We start from the raw sequence: 26,326 nt of genomic DNA, 5'->3' as shown, positions 1-26,326 counted from the left end.
CGACTTAAGTGGGTCGGTGCGACTCAATGGGCCAAATGGCCTCCTTCTGCACTGTATGTATGTTCCATGTTCAGGGAGAGATGCAGGGGCCAGAATACTTTAGTAAAACCTCTCCAGACAAACTGAAGATGAGAGGATAACGAATGCAGATGAGAATCAGTAATGCCTGGCCAGGGGTTCGAAAAGAGGGACGGAAGTGGGGGAAATGAAAGAATTTGACATGTATAGCTTTGAAGTAGGTAAATGTAATAATGAACATCAATAACTTTTAAAGATTAGTCATTAGAGCCTTTTCTCATCAGGCTGGTGTGAGAAAGTAGCAATCTCAAACTTGATGACCTTCAGAGAATGGGTAAGCAAAAGTGTGATAAGAAGCACAGACCTTCAATTAGTTCAATTACAGCTGCAGCCAGGATAATACTACTTTTGAGACTTAGTGCAAGGATGATAACCAAAAGACACAAATATGTTACACAACCTTGATATCAGTCAGACATTTCTGAGGAACAGAGCTATGTTTCGGAATAAAGTCAGTTACTGCAACTTTCAGACTGGAGTGCTATCAATTTTTGACCACAGCAGCAAGATGCAAAGCAATATCCCAGCCATCCTCCTCCCAAAGAGAAAGCAAGATCATTTATAGGAGCACCTTTCACAACCAGTCATTTGTGGCAGTCACTGTGCAGGCAAAGTGCTGCCTGTTTGCACAGGAAGATCCCATAAAATGGCAAATAATCAGAATCTACTTTAGAAGTATTGGATGAGGAATAAACACTTTGAAATGTTCGTCTCCTCTTTGAATACTGCCACGGGATCTATTGCATCCAACCAAGATGATAGACCTCCACTGAAAGTCTCCTTTAAAAGACTGCACCTCTAAACACTCCTTCAGTACAGCACTGAAGTGTCACCTTAGATTATGTTGGAGGGGAGGCGGTGGCATTGTGGTATTGTCACTGGATTAGTGATCCTGCGACGCCCATGTCCCATGAATGAATAAAAGAAAAAAGAAAAATCTCTGAAATGTGCCTGGTGTTGTGTTATGCTGCTTCGGATAACACAGGCTGCTACTTGATGCAGTCTTGATGCATCTAAAGGATGCTCCAGACTCTGAAATGAGTTCAACGTGTTTATTGAACTATTAACACAGTTCTCAAATGAGTCGACACTCTGCTAATCTAACTGTAGTAATTCAGTCTAACTGTACCAGCTTGCTCAAAGCCACGTGCTGGGGTGTGATGCTGCTGATCAATCCTGCCTAACTCTCCAGATGTCTGTCTGTGGAAGGAGGCAAGGTTTAAGTGCCTCATCTCTTATATAGTGTTTATGTCATGCCCCCTTGTGGTGATGCCACCTCTGAGTGTCCTGACTGCCCATTGGTTGTGTCCTATTCTGAGTGTTCATTGGTTGCATGTTTGCATATAATGACATCTGCCCCCCCCGCTTTTTTTTAGATGTATATACATGTGAATGTGTCTGTCTATGTCTGTCTAATGCATGTTTGCATATCATGACATCGCCCCTCTTTTTGTTTAGACGTATATACATGTGAATGTGTCTGTCTAATTTGACTGACTGAGGAATACAGAACAGAACAAACAAAACAAATGCTCATAAGTCCAATCTCTGAGGCTTGCGTCTGATCCTCGTTGGCCGCCGGAGAGGTGGTGAAGGGGATGACGGTGTCTTGACAGGCGAGTGGGAGGCACGACTGGTGGCCTTGTCGTTCGAGGTGTCTGGATCTGGCAATTCGACATGTGGAAATGGAGGGGAAAGTGGTTGTGGGCAAGCAACTTTTCGCAGTGCCCTTCGATTCCTTCGCACAATAGAGCCATCAACCATACGTATGACATAGGATTTGGGCGCGGCCTGTTGAACAACGACAGCCGGAGTAGACCACCCACCATCCGGTATCCTGATCCTGACCGTGTCTGCCGGGTATAGTACATCCAGATTGGTGGCATGTGCGTCATAGCCCTGCTTCTGGCTGTCGCAAAGCTGCTGCATCTTCTGCAGCACCGGGAGGTGATCAAGGCTGGGCAGGTGTATGACTGGAAGCGTCATCCGCAGGTCCCTGTTCATCAGGAGTTGAGCTGGCGACATGCCCATGGACAAGGGAGTCGTCCGGTACGCAAGTAGTGCAAGGTGTATGTCGGAAGCAGAGTCCGAGGCCTTGCGGATGAGCTGCTTCACGATGTGCACCCCTTTTTCGACTTTGCCATTGGGCTGCGGATAGTGCAGAGTGGAGGTGACATGCCTGAAATTGTAGCTCTTGGCAAACGTGGACCATTCTCGACTGTGGAAGCACGGGCCATTGTTCGGGATGCCATGCCGTGAGAATGTCTCTTTACACGCTTTGATGACGGTCCGTGAGGTGAGGTCTGGCAGCTGCAGCACCTCAGGATAGTTCGAAAAGTAATCGATGATCAAGATATAGTCGCGACCATTCGCGTGGAATAGGTCAATGCCAACCTTGGACCACGGCGGGGTCTCTAGGTCATGTGGTTGGAGCGTCTTCTTGCTCTGCGCTGGTTGGAACCTCTGACAGGTTTTGCAGTTCAGGACCCTGTCCGTGATGTCCTGGTTGATGCCCGGCCAGTAGACAGCTTGCTGGGCCCTGCGCCTGCACTTTTCTACACCCAGGTGTCCCTCATGAATCTGCCGCAGCACCATGCTCTGCAGATGTAGCGGGATGACTATCCTGTCCAGCTTGAGCAGGATGCCATCGATCAGCGTCAGGTCGTCCTTGACATTGTAGAATTGAGGGCATTGCCCTTTCTGGCAGCCATTGCTGAGGTTGTGGATGACTCGCTGCAACAGGGGGTCGGTCTTTGGCCGTCTCTTCTCGGAGGTCTTCTCATCTCTTGCCGGGAGCGTGCTCGCACGCAGTTGTACCTGCAATTCAATGTGTTGGATGATCTTCAGTGGTTCACTGGGTGAGTTGACGGAGCATCGGCGATGATGAGCTCCTTGCCAGGTGTGTACACCAAATTAAAATCATACCTCCGGAGTCTGAGCAGAATTCTTGCAAACGAGGCGTCATGTCGTTCAGGTCCTTTTGGATGATGGGGACCAGAGGCCTATAATCCGTCTCAACAGTAAATGTTGGCAAGCCGTAGACATAATCATGAAATTTGAGGATGCCGGTGAGAAGACCTAAACACTCCTTCTCAATCTGCGCATATCTGGTCTCAGTGGGTGTCATTGCCCGTGACACGTATGCTATTGGTACCCAGGATGACGTGTCGTCTCTTTGAAGCAACACCGCACCAATGCCATCCTGACTCGCATCTGTGGATATCTTGGTCTCTCGGTCTGGGCCAAAGACTGCAAGGACGGGTGCAGTGGTGAGCTTGGCTTTCAGCTCCAGCCACTCTGTTCGGTGCTCCGTCTTCCACTCAAAGGCGGTTGATTTTTTCACCAGATTGCGTAGGCCCGTGGTGTGTGTGGCCAAATGTGGGATGAACTTGCCAAGGAAATTGACCATTCCCAGGAAGTGCAGTACTGCCTTCTTGTCCTCTGGGATTTTAATTGCCTGGATGGCTTTAATTTTGTCAACACAGTGTTGCAAAATCTGAGCGCCCAGGAACTTCAGCGTGGATGTCCCAAAACAGCACTTGGACCTGCTTAGCTTGAGGCAATGTTCATGTATGCGTCGGAATACTTTCTTGAGTCGCGACATATGTTCCTCTAGGGATGTGGACCAGATTACGATATCGTCGACGTAGACACAATATAGACACAGACGGAATAGACCCTTCTATTCCGTCCATCATCTGTTCCATGAAGCGATGGAAAATCTCTGATGCCGAGATGATGCCCAATGGCATTCGGTTGTAGCAGAATCTGCCAAAAGGCATGTTGAAGGTGCAGAGCCTTCAACTGGATTCTTCAAGTTGGATTTGCCAAACTCCTTGTGTTGCGTCCAATTTTGTGAAGAAGCGCACATGTGCCATCTCACTCGTGATTTCTTCCCTCTTCGGGATGGGGTAATGTTGCCACATAATGTTTTTGTTTAGATCCTTGGGGTCAATGCAGATGCGTAGGTCCCCCGAAGGCTTCTTTACGCACACCATCGAGCTGGCCCAGTCAGTTGGTTCAGTGACCTTGGAGATGATGCCTTTTTGTTGTAGACTCATGAGCTCTGCCTTCAGGCGCTCTCTCAGTGGAACAGGAACTCGTCGTGGTGCGTGGACCACTGGCTTGGCATCAGGCCGCAGTAGAATCTTGTACTGGTACGGCAGCGTGCCCGTCCCGCTAAATACATCTGGGTACTGGGTTAGGATGTCATCAACGCTGGCCTGAAGATCCGAATGGGACGGCATCGTGGTGTAGACCCTTTGAATGAGGTTCAGTTGCTTGCAGGAGTGCGCACATAGCAGGGACGCCTGTCTGGTTTAACAATCTCGAAGTGTAAGCTTGCTTGTGTGTGTCGGCTAGACACCTGCAGATGGCAGGACCCCAGTGCCTTGTTTGCGTTTCCATTGTAGTCCAGGTGTTTGCAGGCAGCTGGAAGGATGGTGGGGGGCTTCTTGATTCTCTTGAAATCAGGTTGGTGGAGGCACCTGTGTCAAGTTTGAACTGGATGGGGCAATGGTTGACCTTCACCACTGCATGCCATTTGTCCTCGGAATCCACGGCCAGGATTGATTGGACTCGCGATGTGTCCGCTGTGGTGTATTCTCACTTTGTAATAATGCCCACTCGGTAAGTGTTGTCCAGATATTCATCATCTGGATCTGTCGCACTGCCTGGATCAGAGTCATGCATTCGGTGTTGCACACTTCTGATGCGCCCCTGTCGGAATTGGGAGCGCTGGCTCCTGACTGGTGGTTCAGCTCTGCACAGGGCTGCATAGTAGTTGGTTTCCCAAAGTTTAAACAGTGTTTGCCTCTTGCAGGGCAGTTTTTTTTTTAAAATGGGCGGTGCCACAGTTCACACACGTCATGACGCTCAATGCGTCGTTGCGCATGCGTGGTGCGGTTCTCGGATGTCTGCACCTGCGCAGTGCGGTTTTCTGCTGTTTAGTGTTCCCGATTGCATTGCGCATGTGTCAGGCGTCGCAAAATGGCCACTTTCGTCAATGTGGAGGCGCTGCATCCGGGAGATGGCCTGAACACACTCCACCTCATGGGAGGCTTGTTTTTCACTTTCTGCCATTTTGTACTGTGAATAGCGATTTTTATAGTGCTCGTGCACAGTACACGTTTCAATTGCAACTGGCAGGTTATGTGCTTGATTTTCAACAATTGCTCTCGCAGAGGATCAGATTGGACTCCAAAAACAATATAGTCTCTGATCATGGAGTCAGTGATACCACCGAAGTTGCAGGATTGCGCTAGCAGTCTAAGGTTAGTTAGATAGGAGTTGAAGGATTTGTCTTTACCTTGCATCCTCTACTTGAAGATGTAGCCCTCGAAGATTTCATTGGTGTCCACCTCACAGTGGCTGTCGAATTTGTCCAGGATGGTTTGGTACTTCCTTTTGTCCTGCCCGTTGGAAAAGTTAAAGAAGTTGAAGATCTCTATCGCATGGTCACCCGCAGTGGTGAGTAGAAGAGCTATCTTCCGCGCATTGGTCGCGCCATTGAGGTCAGATGCTTCCACGTATAGTTGAAATTTCTGCTTGAATGATCGCCAGTTGGCAGTAAGATTGCCAGTGGTCCTGAGCTGATGAGAAGCCTGAATCTTGTCCATTGCGCCTGTATTCAGTAGCTGGTTGTCACGGTTCTTGCTGAGTTGAACTAAATAGATTGAACAGTCATTCCTGGCATCATGTTGTGTTATGCTTCGGATAACACAGGCTGCGACTTGATGCAGTCTTAACTAAAGGATGCTCCAGACTCTGAAATGAGTTCAATGTGTTTATTGAACTATTAACACAGTTCTCAAATGAGTCGACTCTCTGCTAATCTAACTGTTGTAACTCAGTCTAACTGTACCAGCTTGCTCGAAGTCACGTGCTGGGGTGTGATGTTGCTGATCAACCCTGTCTAACTCTCTAGATGTTTGTCTGTGGAAAGAGGCAGGGTGTTAGTGCCTCATCCCTTTTATAGTGTTTATGTCATGCCCCCTTGTGGTGATGCCACCTCTGAGTGTCCTGACTGCCCATTGGTCGTGTCCAGTTCTGAGTGTTCATTGGTTGCATGTTTGCATATAATGACATCTGCCCCCCCCCCGCTTTTTTTTAGATGTATATACATGTGAATGTGTCTGTCTATGTCTGTCTAATGTATGTTTGCATATCATGACATCGCCCCTCTTTTTTTTTAGACGTATATACATGTGAATGTGTCTGTCTAATTTGACTGACTGAGGAATACAGAACAGAACAAACAAAACAAATGCTCATAAGTCCAGTCTCTTAGGCTTGCGTCTGATCCTTGTCGACTGCCGGAGAGGTGGTGGAGGGGGTGACGGTGTCTTGACAGGTGAGTGGGAGGCACAACTGGTGGCCTCGTGGTTCGAGGTGTCTGGAGGTGGCAATTCGACATGTGGAAATGGAGGGGAACGTGGTTGTTGGCCAGCACCAAGACTGCACCAAGGCTGTGATTAATGTTGAATCAGTTGACACTGCTTCATTATAATGTCAGTCTTAAAATAGCATTATATCATTGTTTAACATTGTGACATTCACTAAAACATCAGTGTCACACAGTTCCTGGTCTGTGACCTGCAGATTCCACATGGGCACATAGCATTTTCTGCTATTTTCCACTATGCCATTGGGGTCAGTGCACCCCCATTAGGAATCTCTTCCGTGCATTCCCAAGTCCCCAATGTCTTCTGCCACCATCAGGGACTTCAGCTCCTCCTCTTCCAGCTCTCCGCAAGCACTGCAAGTTCCAGGACTTCTTTAGTTGCTCCCTAAATTGACCAACTTCAACCGTCGGTATAGCCAGATGTTGGTAGTTTTAAAATCAATAGATTTAGTGTGTTTATGATTGGGTAATTTGAATGAATAGGATCTTGAGCATTTTGTGTTAAATTGACAAAAAACATTTTGAATAAAAACTAAACCTGCACTTTTGGAATCCAGCCAGATTAGTTAAGTAAGTCTTAATTGTGACACAACTAAAGAATAAGTAATTCATTAATAATTTGTTAAAAAGGCTGGAAATGTTATCTGCACAAGATTCTAACTTTTAAAATTATAAAACACATTAACAGAGAGGGGGGACTGAAATGGGGGAGGGAAGGAGTGACAGAGGGGGACAAAGACGGACAGAGATGGGGGAAGGAGAAAGATGGGGTGGGAGACAGATGGGGGAAGTGAGGGATGGAGGGAGACAGACAGACGGGGGGAGGGAGGGAGGCAGACAGACAGACAAAGAGGCAGAAATGGGGGAAGGGAAGGAGACAGATGGGGAGAGAGATAGGGGAGAGAGAAATGGGGGAGAGATAAAAATGGGGGGAGGGAGAGAGAAAGAGATGGGGAAGAGAAAGCGATGGGGAGGGACAGAGAATGAGATGGGAAGGGGAGAGAGAAAGAGCGTATATCTGATATTTTTAAAATTAAATTATTTCATTTACTAATGCAGGTCATTGGGAGTGTACAGTGTTTCAATGTTTGTTCTGCCGAGAAGTATCCTGAAGAACAAATCTACAGTTTTAAATTTTGGTTGTAATGTGAAAACACTTAAAATGTTGTTTCACTTAAAGTTGCACCTTTCAGGAACTAGAGATATAGACCATTAAAGAAGGAACTACTGTTTATTGCTGAATAACCTCTTGCTCTGCACTTGCTCGACACAACTGTACAATGAAGATAGAGATGGGGAGAGGGAGGGCAAGAGAGGAGGGAGGGAGGGTGAGAGAGAGATGGGAGGGAGGGTAAGAAGGAGATGGGAGGGCGAGAGAGAGCTGGGAGGGAGGGAGGGCAAGAGAAAGATGGGAGGGTGAGAGAAAGATGGGAGGGAGGGCGGGCGAGAGAAAGATGGGAGGGAGGGAGGGTGGGCGAGAGAGAGATGGGAGGGTGAGAGAGAGATGGGAGGGAGGGAAGGCGAGAGAGAGATGGGAGGGAGGGTGAGAGAGAGATGGGAGGGAGGGAGAGCGAGATGGGAGGGAGGAAGGGCGAGAGAGATGGGAGGGAGGAAGGGCGAGAGAGAGATGGGGAGGGCGAGAGAGCGATGGGAGGGAGGGAGGGCGAGAGAGAGATGGGAGGAGGGAGGGCAAGAGAGAGAGAGATGGGGCAGGGAGGGAGGGCGAGAGAGATGGGGCGGGGCAGAGAGGGAGGGCGAGAGAGAGATGGGGAGGGAGGGAGGGCGATAGAGCGATGGGGGGTGGGAGAAATGGCAAGTGAGATGACGAAGGGAGGGAGACAGACAGACCTAAATGGGGTGGGGGGGGGGGGGGGGGAAGGAGGCAGACAGACCGAGATGAGGCGGAGGGTGACTGAGATGGGGAGAAAGAGCTTGTATCTGATATTTGTAAAAACTTTGAAAGTTATTTCATTTACAAATGCAGGTCATTGGGAATGTACAGTGTTTCAATGGTTGTTCTGCTGAGAAGGATCCTAATGAACCAATCTAGTTTTAAGTTTTGATTGTAATGGGGAAACTGGAGTCACTTCAAATGTTCTTTTACTTAAAATTGCACCTTTCAGGAACACAACTCAACCTTAAACAAATAGTTACTGCCAATTGCTGAATGACATCTTGCTCTGCACAAGTGTACAACATAACCATTAATTTCCAAGAATTTCTCTTGATCACAGACAGCTATTTAACAAGAAAAGGTAAAATCACCAATAAGCCATAGGCTGCTTTCGTCCCGAGGTGGAGAATGGACTGGTGGCGATTTAACACGAGGGATCACCGCATCTGCGGCTCTGCGTTACGAACCAGCTGTCCAGCCCACTGAGCTAAACCGGCTAAGAAAAACTAAGAACTTCCTCACCTTCTGTCAGGAGAAACATTAATCCCATTGGCTAATCGAAGTCCTGTTGCCACTTCTTTGACATCAGAGGGACTGTAGTAAACAACAGTGCACCATGACAAGCCAATAACTAGCTCCAAATTCTTCAAGTGTTCGTGAGAAAAATAGTGGTCATTGGTGGCATAGAAACTGTCAGGGCTTAGTGCTACAATATCATTCACACTAGAAGACAAAATGAAGAAATTAAATTACAAATCTGGGAACAAATTACACACTTTGTACAATATTCTTAGGTGTTGATCTGCAATGAACAAAATTATTCAAAAATGCTTAAAATGGTAGTAGAGGATATTTTTGTCTGTAGTTTTGCAAAGACATATTGTGAGGTGGTGGATTTTGAAATGCGGCAAAGTATAAGACTTTTTGTTTTGATATTTCAGTGCGTTTGAAGGTCAGCAGTTTTAAGTGCTAAAATAATGGTGAATTGTTTTACTAAGAAAAATAGAGAATTCTGAATGTCAGAAGGTCAGGCAGCATCTTTAGAGAAAAAAGTGCTAACATTTGAATTGGAGAAAGATAGAGATGTGACGGGTTTAGATGTCTTGGTTCTAAGCATACCCAGATTGTGCCGTCATTTTTTTTCAGCACCCAGCTGCTGTGCCAGTCACAATGTTGGTGTACATGACACACAAGGTTTTTACACTCCATGTCACCCAACTCGCTCTTAAGCTATTCCTGTATGTGCACACTGCTGCACTTTCTAGGAATGTATCTTCTGAGGTGTGATTGCCTTCAACATTTCCTATAATGTCAAATCTGTCTGTCTATCTGTTGCAGGTCACAGGCTGACTCTTCGACTGTGATTGGTGCATTGGTTACCCTGCTACTCCTGGCCCGCTCGTGTTTACCAGGTACAATACTCACGGTTTCCTTGCAGATTTTCTTTTCAATTTCAACTTAATGTGCAATGAATGGATAGTATCAGTTTGGTTGAGAAGGTTGTATTTCCGACAGTCCAGATACAGGATTCTGACTTCTAAAATGGTCACACTCGTCACTCTCTATTTTGGTGGTGAGAATATGTTTGTCACTGTTCTTTGGGCATAGGATTCTTTGTTTTTAAAGTACTTTTATTTTATTTTTATTCCAACATTTTTACAATTTACAACAAACTTTAAGAAATGGGTGTTTATAAATGGGCATGTATATAAAAATCTGTATTGAGAGTACCTTTGAGAAATGGGTGTTTATTACTGCAATGATGTCAGAGTGGGTGGAGCTGAGCTGTCTGTCAGCTTTTTACTTTCATTTTAGGCTGTTTGCAGCATGGCGTGTTTTAGTTTTGTTTTCTGAGCTGGATAGCTGTAGTCACAGCCAGAAGGTCTGTTACAGTCTCTCTCTGTAATCTAAAGATTGTAAATCAATCCTTTGGTGATTTAAAATTAATAACTGCTCTCAGTAGTGACTTTAACATGATGTGCTTCTGTTAAAAGGTGTTTTAAGTCTTATGGATGTTAAAAGGAAAGTAATAATTATTTAGTGTTGTATTCTTTGGGGGTTATATTTGAATTGATGGTTTCTAAGATGTTCACTGTATGCTTTAAAAAGGTTAACTTGAGTTCATAGAATAATCATTATTTTGCTTAAAAAAAATATTTTTCCATTTTTGCTGAACCTCACCTGTAGAGTGGGCTGTGTGCTCCCAATACCACAATCTAGTAAAAGTTGTGGGTCAGGTGAACTCCATGATACACTTTGAGGCTCTCTAAACCCTGGCCCATAACAAATTAGGGGCTCGTCCGGGATAAAAGTCTATCTATTGGATTGGCTTAGTGAACTTAAAGACAGTGAGGGGTGAGCATATTGTGGTTGCTTTTCAGGTGTGGTATTTCAGTTTAAGTAAGGAGTGTGTTGTGGGAAGTGGCTCTTTCAGAGGCTCTGAGGTTTATGGGGGTGGAGACGGTCACACACAGTACCTTACGGACAGAGACTAAAAACAGATTGGGCAAAAACATTGCAGTTAACATTACCTGACAAAATGCAAAAAGATATGGTAATTATGGTGGTGGCTAAGCATTTCAAGTTTCCTAAGATACAGTTTGACTCATTGAAAATGGCAAAACTTCAGTTACAAATTAAACAAATGGAACATGAGAAAGAATTAAAGCAGCTTGAATACGAAAGAGAGAGGAAAAAGAGAGACAGAAAGAGAGAGTGGAAAATGAGAGAAAAAAGGAAAATAGAAAGAATAGCATAGCAGAACTAAAAGAAAGAGAAAGGGAGATACAGATCAGGGAAAAAGATAAAGAGCGAGAGTTTGAACTTCAGAAAATGGCCATGAAACATGACAGTCATTTAAAATTGGCAGACGTAAAGGGAAATGTACAGTTGGTTGATAGTGATGAGGGTGGTGAGAAAGAGCATCATAGTCGAAGGCCTGGTGGGGATCTATTTAAATATGACCAAGCATTGCCAAGGTTTAAGAAGGAGGTGGAAGCCTTTTTCATTTCATTTGAGAAGGTAGCTAAACAAATGAAATGGCCACAGGACATGTGGGTATTACTGATTCAAACAAAGCTGGTAGGTAGGGCTAGTGAAGTGTTTGCATCACTACCGGAGGACGTATCCGGGACGTACGAGGGGGTGAAAAAATTGATCTTTGGTGCATATGAACTAGTGCCTGAAGCCTACAAAGATTTACAAATTTAAGGAAATAATTTGGTGAAACATACATGGGCTTTGAAAGAATCAAACAGAGTAATTTTGATAGGTGGATAAGGGCTTTGAAAATAGACCAAACGTATGAAGCTCTCAGAGAAATTATGCTTTTGGAGGAGTTTAAAAGTTCAATTCCTGATGTAGTGAGAACTCATGTGGAAGAACAGAGGGTTAAAACTGTGAGATTAGCAGCAGAAATGGCAGATGATTATGAATTAGTTCATAAATCAAAGCTTGGTTTCCAACATCAGTTTCAGCCTGTGAGGGATAGAAACTGGGGACATGAGAAATACTCAAGTGGTAAAGGTAAAGGTAATCTGATGGGAGATAATAAGGAGTGTGCCTCAGATTAAAAAATAAATCTAGGAGGGTGGAAAAGAAATGAAAAGTTTCAAATGTTTTCACTGTAATAAATTAGGCCGTGTAAAGTCACAGTGTTGGTGGTTGAAGAAAAGCACTGAGAAGGCTGATGTGGTAAAACAGGATAAGACAGTGGGGTTTGTTAGAGTGGTAAAGGAAAGCCCAAGTGAGGCGAAGGAGGAGCAAAAGATTGTACAGCCTGATCAAGAGGTGATTGAGAAGGTGCCAGATCTCTTTAAAGAATTTACTTGTGTGGGTAAAGTTTACTCATGTGTATCAGGAGGTGCAGGTAAAGAAGTCACAATTATAAGAGATAAAGGGGCTAGTCAATCTTTAATGGTGAGAGATGAGGCGTTATGTTGTTTGGGAAGAATGTTGCCCGAAAAGGTGGTAATATATGGAATTCAGGGTAAGAGGAGTGGTGTTCTATTATATAAGGTAAGGTTGGAAAGTCCAGTGAAGAGTGGTGCAGTGGTAGTCGGAGTAATAGAGAAACTATCTTGTCCAGGAATACAGTTTATCTTGGGTGATGATATAGCTGGATCACAAGTGGGAGTGATGCCTACTGTGGTTGATAAGCCAGTGGAAAATCAGACAACTGAAGTGTTGAAGGACGAGTATCCTGGGATTTTTCCAGATTGTGTAGTAACAAGGTCGCAAAGTCACAGGTTAAGACAAGAGGAGAAATTAAAGAGTGAAGATAGTGGAAGTTCAATTATCAGAAACAAAGTTTGATCAGATGGTTGAAAAAGAACAAGTGGAGGATGAGGCGGATATTTTTGGATCAGGAAAATTGGCAGAGTTACAACAGAAAGATATGGAAATAAAACTGATGTATCAGAAAGCATACACGGAAGAGGAATCTGAGTGTATACCAGAGTGTTATTACCGTAAAAATGATGTCATGATGAGAAAATGGAGACCTTTACATATGCAGGCTGATGAAAAGTGGGCAGAAGTCCATCAAGTAGTATTGCCAGTAGGGTATAGAAAGGAGGTGTTGCGAGTAGCACATGAGGTACCAGTGGGAGGTCATTTGGGAGTAAGGAAATAACAAGCTAAATACAAAAACATTTTTATTGGCCTGGACTATGTAAAGATGTAGTTAAATTTTGTTGATCATGTCACACATGATAGGGAAACCTCAAGCAGTGGTAAAACCAGTGTCCTTAATATTCATTACAGCATTTGAGTAAGCTTTAATAAGGGTCTTAATTGGTTGCGTAGGACCGCGCTCTAAAACGAAAAGTGGGAATCAATATCTTTTGACTATAGTGGATGTGTGTATTCAGTTTCCAGAGGCCATTCCAGTATGCAATATTACAGCTAAAAAGATTGTGGAAGAGTTACTTCAACTTTTTTTACTAGATATGAACTACCCACAGAAATACAATCAGGTCAAGGATCATATTTTACCTCAACGTTATTCAAAGAGGTTATGGATATCTTAGGAGTAAAACAATTTAAATCAACCGCGTACCATCCAGAAGCACAGGGAGCGTTAGATAGGTGGCATCAGACATTAAAGACAATGTTGAGGGCTTATTGTCAACATTATCCAGAAGTTGGAGATAAAGGAATTCCATTCATACTGTTTGCAATTAGGGATGCACCGAATGAGTCAACCAAGTTCAGTCATTTTGAACTAATTTTTGGTCATGAGGTAAGAGAACCACTTAAATTGATCAATGAAAAATTGGTGAGTGAGCAGTCTGAAATTGCATTATTGGGTTACGTGTCAAATTTTAGGGAATGATTAAATAACGCAGATGAATTGGCTGGACGACATTTAAAAGTTGCACAAAATGTGGTGAAACGGGTAGCGGACAAAAAATCCAAAGTTTGTAGTTTTGCCAGTGGAGATAAAGTTTTAATATTGTTACCAGTGGTAGGTGAACCTTTAAAAGCAAGGTTTTGTGGACCTTATCAGATTGAAAGGAAAGTAAGTGAGGTGAATTATGTGGTAAAAACACCAGACAGAAGGAAGACTCACCGAGTATGTCATGTAAATATGCTTAACGGGTACTTTGAAAGGGAAGGAGAGAAAAATGAAATGAAATGAAAATCACTTATTGTCACGAGTAGGCTTCAATTAAGTTACTGTGAAAAGCCCCTAGTCGCCACATTCCGGCACCTGTCCGGGGAGGCTGGTACGAGAATTGAACCGTGCTGCTGGCCTGCTTGGTCTGCTTTAAAAGCCAGTGATTTAGCCCAGTGAGCTAAACCAGCTCACTGGTTTTAGTGATTCTAACTCAAAGTGATGAGTCAAATCCAGATGACTGTGAATTTGACATACCTCAATTAAATTGGAAATCAAGGATGTTCTTAAAAATTGGGATAAATCGTTGAGTTACCTTCCAGAGTAAAATAGGACTGACATGAAAGAGTTATTGATATCACGTGAGCAAGTTTGTAGAGATAAATTGGGAAGTACTAAAATGGCTATACATGATGTAGATGTGGGAAATGCTATTCCAATCAATCAACATCCAGATAGGCTTAACCCTTTAAAATTGGCACAGGTTAACAAAAAGATTGAGAGTACACTTAAAAATGGCATAATTGAAGTGGATTGCAGCCAATGGAGCTCACCCATAGTGATGGTACCAAAACCAGATGGTACCCAACGGTTGTGTGTGGACTACAGAAAGGTTAATGCAGTTGCAAGAAAGGACTTTTATCCTACCCACATTTGGACGATTGCATTGAGAAAGTGGGACAATCAGCTTTTATTTCCAAACTGGATTTACTTTAAAGTTACTGGCAGGTACCTTTATCCGAAAAGGCGGAGGAGATTTCAGCTTTTGTGACTCCAGATGGTATATACCAATTCAAAGTTATGCCATTTGGCATGGAAAACGCCCCAGCCACGTTTCAATGGTTAACTAACAAAGTCATTTTAGGATTACCAATTATGCGGTACACATCAACGATCTGGTAATTTTCAGCCAGACACGGAAAGAACATTTAAAACATCTGTTGGAGTTATTCAATCGACTTCAGGAGGCGGGTTTGGTGATCAACCTAGCTAAAAGTGAATTTGGAGAAGTCCAAATCACTTTCCCTGGCCATACAATCGGACAGGGTTGAATGGTGACATGGTGAAACCAAAGGTTACTGGGAGTTTCCAATACCCTCAAGACGAAGGGAAATAATGTGATTTCTTGGCATGAGTGGATTTGTTCAAACATTTGTGCAAAAGTTTTGTGGCGTGATTGCTCCACTGATGGACTTGCTGAAGAAACGTCGAAAATTTCAGTGGACAGCGGACTTTCAACAGGCATTTATCTGCCTGAAAGCTGTGATAACAAATAACTAAAGTAACTAAAGTATCTGACTTTAAAGAGAAATGCCGAGGCATAGAGAAATAGACGGATTGTGCAGAGACCTTCTTGTTCAAAGAGACGGTCAATCAAGAAGGATTTCAGTTGGAGGAAGAAGAACGAAAAAAATGGACTATATTAATATACCTGTTTGTGTGTGTTGTTTTTTTGAGACAAAAAGTATATTTACTGTGAGCATTTCTTAAAGGATAGTGAAAAGGTGAAAAATGAAACCACCTTGAACTTGATGGTTTATTATTTTTTCTTGGGGGGAGGTGTCATGTGAGCGTACCTTTAAGAAATGGATGTTTATAAATGGGTATGTATATAAATATCTGTAGTGAGAGTACCTTTAAGAAATGGGTGTTTATTACTGCAGTGATTTCAGAGAGTGAGTGGAGCTGGGCTGTCTGCCAGCTTTTTACTTTCATTTTAGGTTGTTTGCTGCAGGTTGTGTTTTAGTTTCGTTTTCAGAACTGGATAGCTGCAGTCACAGTCAGAAGGTGTATTAGAGTCTCTCTGTAATTTAAAGAATGTAAATCGATCCTTTGGTGATTTAAAACTAATAACTGCTCTCAGTAGTGACTTTAACCTGATGTGCTTCTGTTAAAATGTGTTTTAAGTCTTATTGATGTTAAAAGGAAAGTAAGAATTATTTAGTGTTGTATTTGAATTGATGGTTGCTAAGATGTTCACTGTATGTTTTACAAAGGTTAATTTGAGTTCATAGAATAAACATCATTTTGCTTTAAAAAATACTTTTCCATTTCTGCTGTTGCACACTTGTAGAGTGGGCCGTATGCTCCCCGCATCACAATCTATTAAAGGTTGTGGGTCAGGTGAACTCCATGGTACACTTTGTGGTCCTCTAAACCCTGGCCATAACAAAACACAAAACCCACCAAACACATTAAATCCACCCTCCCCTCCCTCCCCCACCTCTCTTCCTTCCCCTCCTTCCACACACAAAGTCGAGGCATTCACCCTCGGCAGCATCTCACACCACAATCCCTCCTCCAGCGCCGCCACCAACTCTACCCCCCCACTTCGCCTTAACCCCCTCCTCCAAAATCCTCCCATAAATCGCTGAGACGAACCCCTGCCTGCTGACAGCACCGCCTCCAACAGCGAGGAGCCAGGCGCTATCGCAAAGGTCAGGAAGACCTTCCTCGCAAAGTCTTGCACCTGCATGTACTGGAAACTCTCCCCGCTCCGTGCCAACCCAAACTTCTCATTCAGCTCCTCAAGCTCGCAAACCTCCCTCCCAAAAACAGATCCTTCGGCTTCGTAATCCCCTTTACTTTTCATCCTCCCCAGCTCAAGCCTGTGATTTTCCCTGATCGGCATCCCCCGACCCCGCTTCCAACCTAAAATGTTGCCGAAACTGCCTCCAGATCTTCAGCATAGTCACCACCAATTAACCTTTTTAAAACATACAGTGAACATCTTAGCAACTATCAATTCAAATATAACCCCCAAAGAATACAACACTAAGTAATTCTTATTTTCCTTTTAATATCCATAAGACTCGAAACACATTTAACAGAAGCACATCAGGTTAAAGTCACTACTGAGAGCAGTTATTAGTTTTAAATCACCAAACTAAATGGGATGGAAGGGAAAAGAGATCAATCTAGAAACATAAATCACTAAAAGTAGTGAAGGAGGTTAATTAAGGCCATTTTGGGGGGAAAAACAAATCAAGTACTCAACTTCATTTTTAGGATATAAATGTTCAACTTCGTTAGTGCACACTTGGAGTACCATGTGCAGCTCTGGTCTCACTATTATATATGAGGCATTTGCAAAGATGGAAAGTTGAAGAGCACTGCGTGCAGCAAGTGCATTATCTATTCTGACTGGGGAATTTTAATGTACATCAAGGGTGGCTCAGTAATGTCGCTACTTACCAAGCTGACCAAGTCTTGCTACTGCCAAATTAGAACTGTGGTAGGCGGTGATGGAACCAACAAGAGGGGAAAAAACTACTTGACCTAATCTTCACCAATTTACCTGTTACAAATGCATCTATTCATTAGGATGAATGCCCACCACACCGTCCTTGTGGAGGAGAAGTCTTTACTTCATACTGAGAACATCCTTGACCATGTTGTGTGACAGCACCACCATAATGGGATGGATTCAGAATAGTTTTGCAGCTCCAAACTGAAATTCATGAGCTGCTGTGAACCATTTCACAGCAGCAGAATTACATTTCCCCATGATCTGTAACCTCATGGCCAGGCATATCCCTCACTCCTCCATTACTATCAAGCCTGGTTCAATGAAGAGTGTAGGAGAGAATGGCAGGGGCAGCACCAGGCATACCTAAAAGTGAGTGCTAACTTGGTGAAGCTATGGGGGGGGCAGCACGATGGTGCAGTGGTTAGCACTGGGACTGCGGCGCTGAGGACCCGGTATCGAATCCCGGCACTGGGTCACGTTCTCCCTGTGTCTGCGTGGGTTTTACCCCACAACCCAAAGATGTGCAGGTTAGATGGATTGGCCACGCTAAATTACCCCTTAATTGGGAAAAGAAAAATTGGGTACTCTAAATTTTTTTTTAAACTTGGTGAAGATATAACACAGGACAATATGCATACTAAACAGTGGAAGTAGCATGCAACAGAGCTAAGCAATCCTACAACCAACAGATACAAATTAAGATCTGTAGTCCTGCCACCATTCAGTCATGAATGGTGGTAGACAGGCAATGCAACAACCAAATGCATCGCCTGGAGAGGAAAACTGCAGGGGATGGACACAATGGAAATGTGGAGCATGTTCAAGGAACAGCTACTGCGTGTCCTTGATAAGTATGTACCTGTTAGGCAGGGAGGAAGTGGTAGAGTGAGGGAACCATAGGTTACTAAAGCAGTTGAAACACTTGTCAAGAGGAAGAAGGAGGCTTATGTGAAGATGAGACGTGATGGTTCAGTTGGGTCGCTTGAGAGTTACAAGTTAGCTAGGAAGGCTCTGAAGAGAGAGCTAAGAAGAGCCAAGCGAGGACATGAGAAGTCTTTGGCAGGTAGGATCAAGGATAACCCTAAAGCTTTCTGTAGGTATGTCAGGAATAAAAGAATGACTAACGTAAGAGTAGGGCCAGTCAAGGACAGTAGTGGGAAGTTGTGCGTAGAGTCCGAGGAGATAGGAGAGGTGCTAAAATAGTATTTTTCGTCAGTATTCACACAGGAAGAAGACAAAGTTGTCGAGGAGAATACTGAGACACAGGCTACTAGACTAGAAGGGCTTGAGGTTCATAAGGAGGAGGTGTTAGAGATTCTGGAAAGTGTAAAAATAGATAAGACCCCTGGGCCGGATGGGATTTATCCTAGGATTCTCTGGGAAGCTAGGGAGGAGATTGCTGAGCCTTTGGCTTTGATCTTTAAGTCATCTTTGTCTACAGGAATAGTGCCAGAGGACTGGAGGATAGCAAATGTTGTCCCCTTGTACAAGAAGGGGAGTAGAGATAACCCCGGTAACTATAGACCAGTGAGCCTTACTTCTGTTGTGGGAAAATTCTTGGAAAGGTTTATAAGAGATAGGATGTATAATCATCTGGAAAGGAATAATTTGATTAGAGATAGTCAACATGGTTTTGTGAAGGGTAGGTCGTGCCTCAAAAATCTCATTGAGTTCTTCAAGAAGGTGACCAAACAGGTGGATGAGGGTAAAGCAGTTGATGTGGTGTATATGGATCTCAGTAAAGCGTTTGATAAGGTTCCCCACGGTAGGCTATTGCAGAAAATACAGAGGCAGGGGATTCAGGGTGATTTAGCAGCTTGGATCAGAAATTGGCTAGCTAATAGAAGACAAAGAGTGGTGGTTGATGGGAAATGCTCTGACTGGTGTCCAGTTACTAGTGGTGTGCCACAAGGATCTGTTTTGGGGCCATTGCTGCTTGTCATTTTTATAAATGACCTGGAGGAGGGCGTAGAAGGATGGGTGAGTAAATTTGCAGATGACACTAAAGTCGGTGGAGTTGTGGACAGTGCAGAAGGATGTTACAAGTTACAGAGGGACATAGATAAGCTGCAGAACTGGGCTGACAGGTGGCAAATGGAGTTTAATGCAGAAAAGTGTGAGGTGATTCATTTTGGAATGAATAACAGGAAGGCAGAGTACTGGGCTAATGGTAAGATTCTTGGTAGTGTGGACGAGCAGAGAGATCTCGGTGTCCATGTCCATAGATCCCTGAAAGTTGCCACCCAGGTTGAGAGGGTTGTTAAGAAGGCGTACGGTGTGTTAGCTTTTATTGGTAGAGGAATTGAGTTTCGGAACCATGAGGTCATGTTGCAGTTGTACAAAACTCTGGTGCGGCCGCATTTGGAGTATTGTGTGCAGTTCTGGTCGCCACATTATAGGAAGGATGTGGAAGCATTGGAAAGGGTACAGAGGAGATTTACAAGAATGTTGCCTGGTATGGAGGGAAGATCATATGAGGAAAGGCTGAAGGACTTGAGACTATTTTCGTTAGAGAGAAGAAGGTTAAGAGGGGACTTAATTGAGGCATACAAGATGATCAGAGGATTAGATAGGGTGGACAGTGAGAGCCTTTTTTCCTCGGATTGTGATATCCAGCACGAAGGGACATAGCTTTAAATTGAGGGGAGATAGATATAGGACAGATGTCAGAGGTAGGTTCTTTACTCAGAGAGTTGTACGGGCGTGGAATGCCCTGCCGCCAACACTAAACGCATTCAAATGGTCATTGGATAGGCATATGGACGATAAGAGAATAGTGTAGAGGGACTTTAGAAGGGTTTCACAGGACGGTGCAACATCGTGGGCCAAAGGGCCTGTACTGCGCTGTAATGTTCTATGTGCAATGTTCAAAGGTGGTGGGGGAGGGGGGGGGAGGAGGAGGTTTATAGGATACAGGAACTGGGGAAGACCAAATAGCCTATTGAGCCTGCTCCGACATTTAATATGATCAGGATGATCTTTGTCTTCAACTCCACTTTTTTGCCTGTTCTCCATATCCCATGAATCCGTGAGACATCAAATCTTAAATATATTCACTGATGACACATCCACAGCCCACTAGTGTCGAGAATTCCAAAAATTCACAAACCTTTCAGTGAAGAAATTTCTCTTTATCTTAGTTCTAAATGATAGCCCCATATCCTGAAACTTGTCCTACGTGCCCCAGTCAGCTTTGTATCTACCCTGACAAGCCCCTTCCTACCCTGTCAAGCCCCTTCATAATATTGAATGTTTCAATGAGATCACCTCTCACACTTCTCCACTCCAGGGAATATGGACCCAATTTACCCAGCCTCTTATAAATCACAGGACACTGTCTCATCCAAGAGACCATGCCAGTGAAATTTTGCTGTACTGCCTCGAATGCAAGTATATCCTTAAATATGAGACTAATATTGCACTCTGCATTCTAGGTGTCCCATACAGTTGTAACAGGTCTTATTTATTTGTGCACTTCAATTCGTAGCACAGTGGTTAGCACAGTTGCTTCACCGCTCCAGGGTCCCAGAGTCGATTCCCGGCTTGGATCACTATCTGTGTGGAGTCTGCACGTTCTCCCCATGTCTGCGGGGGTTTCCGCCGGGTGCTCCGGTTCCCTCCCACAGTCCAAAGGTGGATTGTCCATGCTAAATTGCCCTTAATGTCCAAAAAGGTTAGGTGGGTTACAGGGATAGGTTGGAAGTGTGGACTTAAATGGGGTGCTCTTTCCAAGGGCCGTTGCAACTCGATGGGCCGAATGGCCTCCTTCTGCACTGTAAATTCTATGATCTATGATCTAAAGGATCGATTTACATTATTTAGATTACAGAGAGAGACTCTAATACATCTTTTGGCTGTGACTGCAGCTATCCAGCTCTGAATATTTTCCTGGGGACAATGGGAGCAAAGCTGTTGCTGGCGTCCACAACCACTACCCCCGACATGAATCCACCTCATTCCTAACCCACAAAACCTCCAACTCCCTATTCCATCCCTGAACCTCCTCTGCATTCGCCGGCCAATAATAGCATCAAATTCTGCAGCCCCATCTTCCTTATCCTCGCCATCTTCCCCACCCAGACAAATGAAGAGGTCAGCCTATCCACTCCCCTGAAAAATGCCTTGGGCAAAAAGACCAGTAGGCATTGAAACAAAAGCAAGAATTGTGGCAAAATATTTATCTTTACCGTACCTGGCCCACCAATGGCCGAGGAAGATTATCCCACCTCAACACGTCAGCCTTCAATCCTCCCCGCCAAGCTAGTGAAATTGAACTATCGGAGACCTGCCCAAACCCGGGCTACCTGTACCCCCAGATACCTACAGCAAGAAGCTGCCAAGTGGCAGCCCACCTCCCTGTCCCCCATCCCCATCCCAGCTCCTGTCCCTGGAGAAGAAACCACAAAGTATTCACTTTTCCCCAAATTCAACTTGTACCCAGAGAACATCCCAAATCTCTGCAGCAAGCCCATTATATCCCCCACCGAGAAGCCCGGCTCCAAAATATATAAGTTATCCACACACAAGGACACCCTATGCTCCACTCGCCCCACCCCGCTCTACCCCCACCCCCCTCACTGTCCCCTTCCACAACCCCGAGCTCCTCATGGCCAAGAACTCTATCTCCGATGCAAATAGAAGGGGGGGGGGGGGGGGGGGGGCAGGTCATAGGACACCCCTGCATGCAGAATATCCTGAATTCATATTATTTGTGCACACGCTTGCCATTGGCTCCTTCTACAGCTGCACCCATGCCACAAACTTCAGCCCAATTCCAAATTTCTCCAATACCGCTATCAAATAGCTCCACCCAATCAAATGCCTTCTCCACAACGCGATCACCACCTCCGAGCCCCTTCCCTCTGCCAAAGAAAGCACCGCATTCAGGAGCCGCCTCGTATTCAATGACAGCTGCCTGCCCTTGACAAACCCCATCTGATCCTCCCCAAACTGGCCCCACCGCCTTCCCTGCTGCATCTTCCCGATCTCTTTCCCCCATCAGCTCCTCCTGCACTGCCCTCTCCACCTCACCCAATCACTCCCTCAGAAGGCACACCTCCAACCTTAAGGCCAGCACTTCGGCCAATATCTTGGCATCCACATTCCGAGATATGGGCCTATACAACCCACACCAGATCCTTGCCCTTCTTAAGCAGCAATGAGATCGAGGCCTGCCCCATCGTTTTCAGCAAAACACCCCTGTCCATCATGTCCTCAAACATTTCCACCAATAAGTTTATTCTTAAATCTTTTATAAAATTCGACCGGGAACCCATCTGGGTCCACGCCTTCCCTGCTGCATCTTCCCAATTGTCACCTTCATTTCCTCTACCCCCATCAGCTCCCCCAGCCCTGCCCTCTTCACCTCACCCAAACGTGGGCACTCCAACCACCCCCCCCCCCCCAGAAGCTCCCTCACCCGCTAAACAATTCCCTATAAAACTCCTCAAGCACCTTGTTCCAGAGCCACCACCAACTCCCTCATCTTATCCCGAACCATCTCCCTCGCTGCAGCCTCCCTACGAAGCTGACCTGCTAACATACACCTTGCCCTCTCCCCATACTCAAACAGTTCCCCCTCGCCTTTCTCAACTGACGGACCGCTTTCCCTGTGGACAGTAGGTAGAACCTTTGCCTGCTACTCCATCCTCTTTGCCAGGAGCTCCGGCTCCGAGTCCCCCCGCATATCTCCCATCCACCCCCAAAATCTTTTCTATCTACTGTTGGCATTCCTCCCTATCCATCTTAGCCTTAAACGAGATCACCTCCTCCTCATCACCACCTTCAGATCCTCGCAAACCACCGACCTCGCTCATGCAATTAAACCCACATACACCTTTTGCTATCTTGTCACAGAAGCTCTAATCCGCCAATAACCCCACATCCATTCTCCCCCCTGGCCTCTGGGCTGCCCCAATCTCCAGTTCCATGTCCATCCAGTGCGGAGCATGATCTGAGATCGCAATTGCCGAATACTCTGCCCTCTTAACCCCAGCCAACAGCACCTTACCCACTACAAAAAAGTCAATCCTTGAGAACACCTTGTGCACTGGGAAAAAGGAATACTCACAGTCCCTCGGGTGTAAAAAAAATCTCCACGGGTCAAACCCCCCCCCCCCCCCCAACCCCATCTCCTTCAGGAGCCCAGCCCACACCTTCGCCCCCAACCCCCCACCCCGTACGGGGTCAACGTGCTTGGCTGGTACCTATCCTCCGCACCAGCTCTGTGTTCCAATTCCACCCCCCCCCCCCCCAATTATCAGCTCAGGGGTATCCAGATTTGGAATGGCATCCAACTCTCTTCATGAACCCTGCGTCATCCCCATTGGGGGCATATACGTTAGCCAACTTCACCAACCTTCCCTTCCAGCGCACCCGCGTATCTGCTCCCCTGATCCACCATCACCTTCTCCATCTGGAACGTCACCTGCTTGCCCACCAAAATTGCCCCCACCCCGGGCCCTATAATCAAAGCCGAATGAAACATCTGGCTCACCCAGCCCTTCCTAAGCCTCATCTGGTCCTTTACTCTCAGATGGGTCTCTTGCAGCATCACCACATCAGCTTTTAAACTCTTCAAATGCACAAATCCTCTCGCTCTCTTCACCGGTCCCCCTAACCACACACCTCACGTCCCACGTCACTATTCTGACCGGGTGTCTCACTCCCCACGCCCCTCTAATTCACCATTACCCCAGGACCCATCCGACCGGACCTGCCCAACCCTTTGTTACCGTCGACTCCCTCACCCTTCCTCCCAGAATTCCCCCCGTCCACTTCCTCTCACCTGAAATGAAATGAAAATGAAATGAAAAATGAAATGAAATGAGCCAGTATTGAGCCACCTCAGCCAGTATTGAACCCCTTCCCCCACCATTCACACCTCCCAGGTCCATCAACACCTGTTCGACCAGGCTCCAGCGATAGTGCCCCCCCTCGCCTCTTCCACTAGACTTCTGCGCACTAGCCAACCTTAGTTTGCTAGTGCAGTGCCCCTGCCAGAGCCCCCCTCCTCAGTAACCCAGCCCCTCATGTCCAAAACCCCACTGCCCACAAACCATGAAATAAAGAAGACTCTCGCACACAACCCCCCCCCCCCCCCCCCCCCCACACACACCAAATTAAGAATCAAAACCTCAATCCAAGGAAAAAAACTCACATTCCCATTCCAACAAAGTCCAAATCCCAACTTTGTTCACAGCTTTGACAAAGGTTATCTGGTCTCAAAACATTAGCTCTTTTCTCTCCCTACAGATGCTGCCAGACCTGCTGAGAATTTCCAGAATTGTCTCTTTTGGTCTCTATGTTCATCTCAGTCCCAGTCCTTCAGCCTTAACCACCAGCACAAAACAAAAGTCCTTTGCTGGGTAGACCAGTCCGAACTTCACTCCGCTGCCATACAGTGCCGCCTTCACCCGTTCAAAGGCCCCCCGCCTTCTCGGCAACTCTGACGTCAGATCTTGATATATGCGTATCCCAACGCCTTCTCCTTTCGCATCTCGTCTCAGCTTCACCCAGCTCAAAACCTTCTCCTTCGTGTGGTAGCTGTGGAACCAAACTATGACCGCCCTTGGTGGCTCATTCGCTTTAGGCCTTAGCGAACAATGTGCCCCGTTCAACTCGGAGTTAGAGCTCGTTCCCCCCCCCCATCAACTTGGCAAACATCTTTGCAAATTACTTGGTTGGCCTCAGGCCCTGCACCCCCTCGGGCAGACCCACAACACTACCCTGTCGACCTCCTAGAGTGATGTCCTGGAGCTGAAATGGTTGACCTCCAATCATCGCAACCATCTTCCTTTGTGCAAGGTATGACTCCAACCAGCGGAGAGTTTTCCACCTGATTCCTATTGACTCCGGTTTGTTATCAATGGAACAATGGAGGTTGACGGGCAACTGATAGAAGTCTAAAAAATTATGAGGGCCTGGACGGAGTGGATAGTCAGAAGCCTTCTCCCAGGATGGAAGAGTCAATTACTCGGGGACATAGGTTTAAGGTGCGAGGGGCAAAGTTTAGAGGAGATGAGTGAGGGAAATTCTTTTTTTTTTAAACAGAGGGTAGTGGGTGCCTGGAACTCGCTGCCGGAGGATGCGGTGTAAGCAGGAACGATAGTGACGTTTAAGGGCATCTTCACAAATATATGAAAAGCATGGGAATAGAGGGATATGGGTCCCAGACGTGCAAAAGGTTTTAGGTTATACAGCAGAATGGTCGACGCAGGCTTGGACGGCTGAAGGACCTGTTCCTGCGCTGTACCTTTCTTTGTTCTTTGAGTGTAAGAACGGCGAAGCTGTTCCCAGTCAGGATGGTGTGTGGCTTGGAGAGGAACTTGCAGGAGATAGGGACCCCATGCATCTGCTGCTTTTGTCTTCCTCGGTGGTGCGGGTGGATGGTTTTGAAAGGTGCTGTCAAAGAAGCCTTAATGAGTTCCTATCGCACAATTTGTATATGGTACCCACTGCTGTTACTGTGCGTTGGTGGTGGAGGGAGTAAATGTTTACGATGGTGGTGGATGGGGTTCTGATCAAGCGGGCTGCTTTGTCCTGGATGACATCGTGCTTTGAGTGTTGTGGGAACTGCACTCATCCAAATAAGTGGAGAATATTCATCACACTCCTGGTGTCGTGGGAGTGCCCCTTTAAGAAATGTTTTTTTCTTATCACATGGCTTCAGTGGTGTCATTGTGTGGGTGGAGCTGGGCGGTGGCTCTGGGTTTTACTTTCACTTTGTGTTTTGGACTGTTTGAACTGCACAAGTTGAAAGTGTTTCTCTATCTTCATTTTAAAAGCTGTTTCCAGACTACTTTTTAAAAAAAATAATTTTTATTGAGATTTTCACAAAATATCAAAAACAAAAAATATCAACAAGAAAACAGTATTAACAACAAAAAAAAAAGAAAAACGCAATAACCCCCAAAACCAAACCCCCCCCCCCCCCCAGTAACTACAAAAAGAAGAAATAGATACGCACCCGGCATATTCAATAAACACATGTACACATTTCTCCCCTCCCACGAAACAAATCCTCCCCCTCCCCTCCCCTCCCCACTCCCCTCCCCACTCCCCTCCCCTCTCCCCTCCCCCCTC

The 26,326-nt window shown here is 45.6% G+C and overlaps 1 protein-coding gene and 1 long non-coding RNA gene across 2 annotated transcripts in view; one reads left to right on the top strand and one right to left on the bottom strand.

The window, feature by feature from the left end:
- LOC119966210 (serum paraoxonase/arylesterase 2-like) overlaps positions 1–26,326 on the bottom strand; it is an 88,599-nt gene that overhangs the window by 37,498 nt on the left and 24,775 nt on the right. The window contains exon 6 of the mRNA XM_038797546.1: positions 8,898–9,098. Within this exon, the coding sequence (XP_038653474.1) occupies positions 8,898–9,098 (201 nt within the window). The remainder of the gene's footprint in view (positions 1–8,897; positions 9,099–26,326) is intronic.
- Positions 6,367–26,326, top strand: part of LOC119966212 — a 40,685-nt gene continuing 20,725 nt past the window's right edge. Inside the window, exons 1-2 of the long non-coding RNA XR_005460696.1 lie at positions 6,367–6,430; positions 9,714–9,787. This is a non-coding gene — a long non-coding RNA (uncharacterized LOC119966212). The remainder of the gene's footprint in view (positions 6,431–9,713; positions 9,788–26,326) is intronic.

Source organism: Scyliorhinus canicula, chromosome 5 (genome assembly GCF_902713615.1).
Source record: "Scyliorhinus canicula chromosome 5, sScyCan1.1, whole genome shotgun sequence".
In the NCBI taxonomy this organism is placed as follows: Eukaryota; Metazoa; Chordata; class Chondrichthyes; order Carcharhiniformes; family Scyliorhinidae; genus Scyliorhinus; species Scyliorhinus canicula.
Note: the sequence above shows the minus strand (reverse complement) of the source record. Positions and strands in the feature narration are given on the sequence as shown.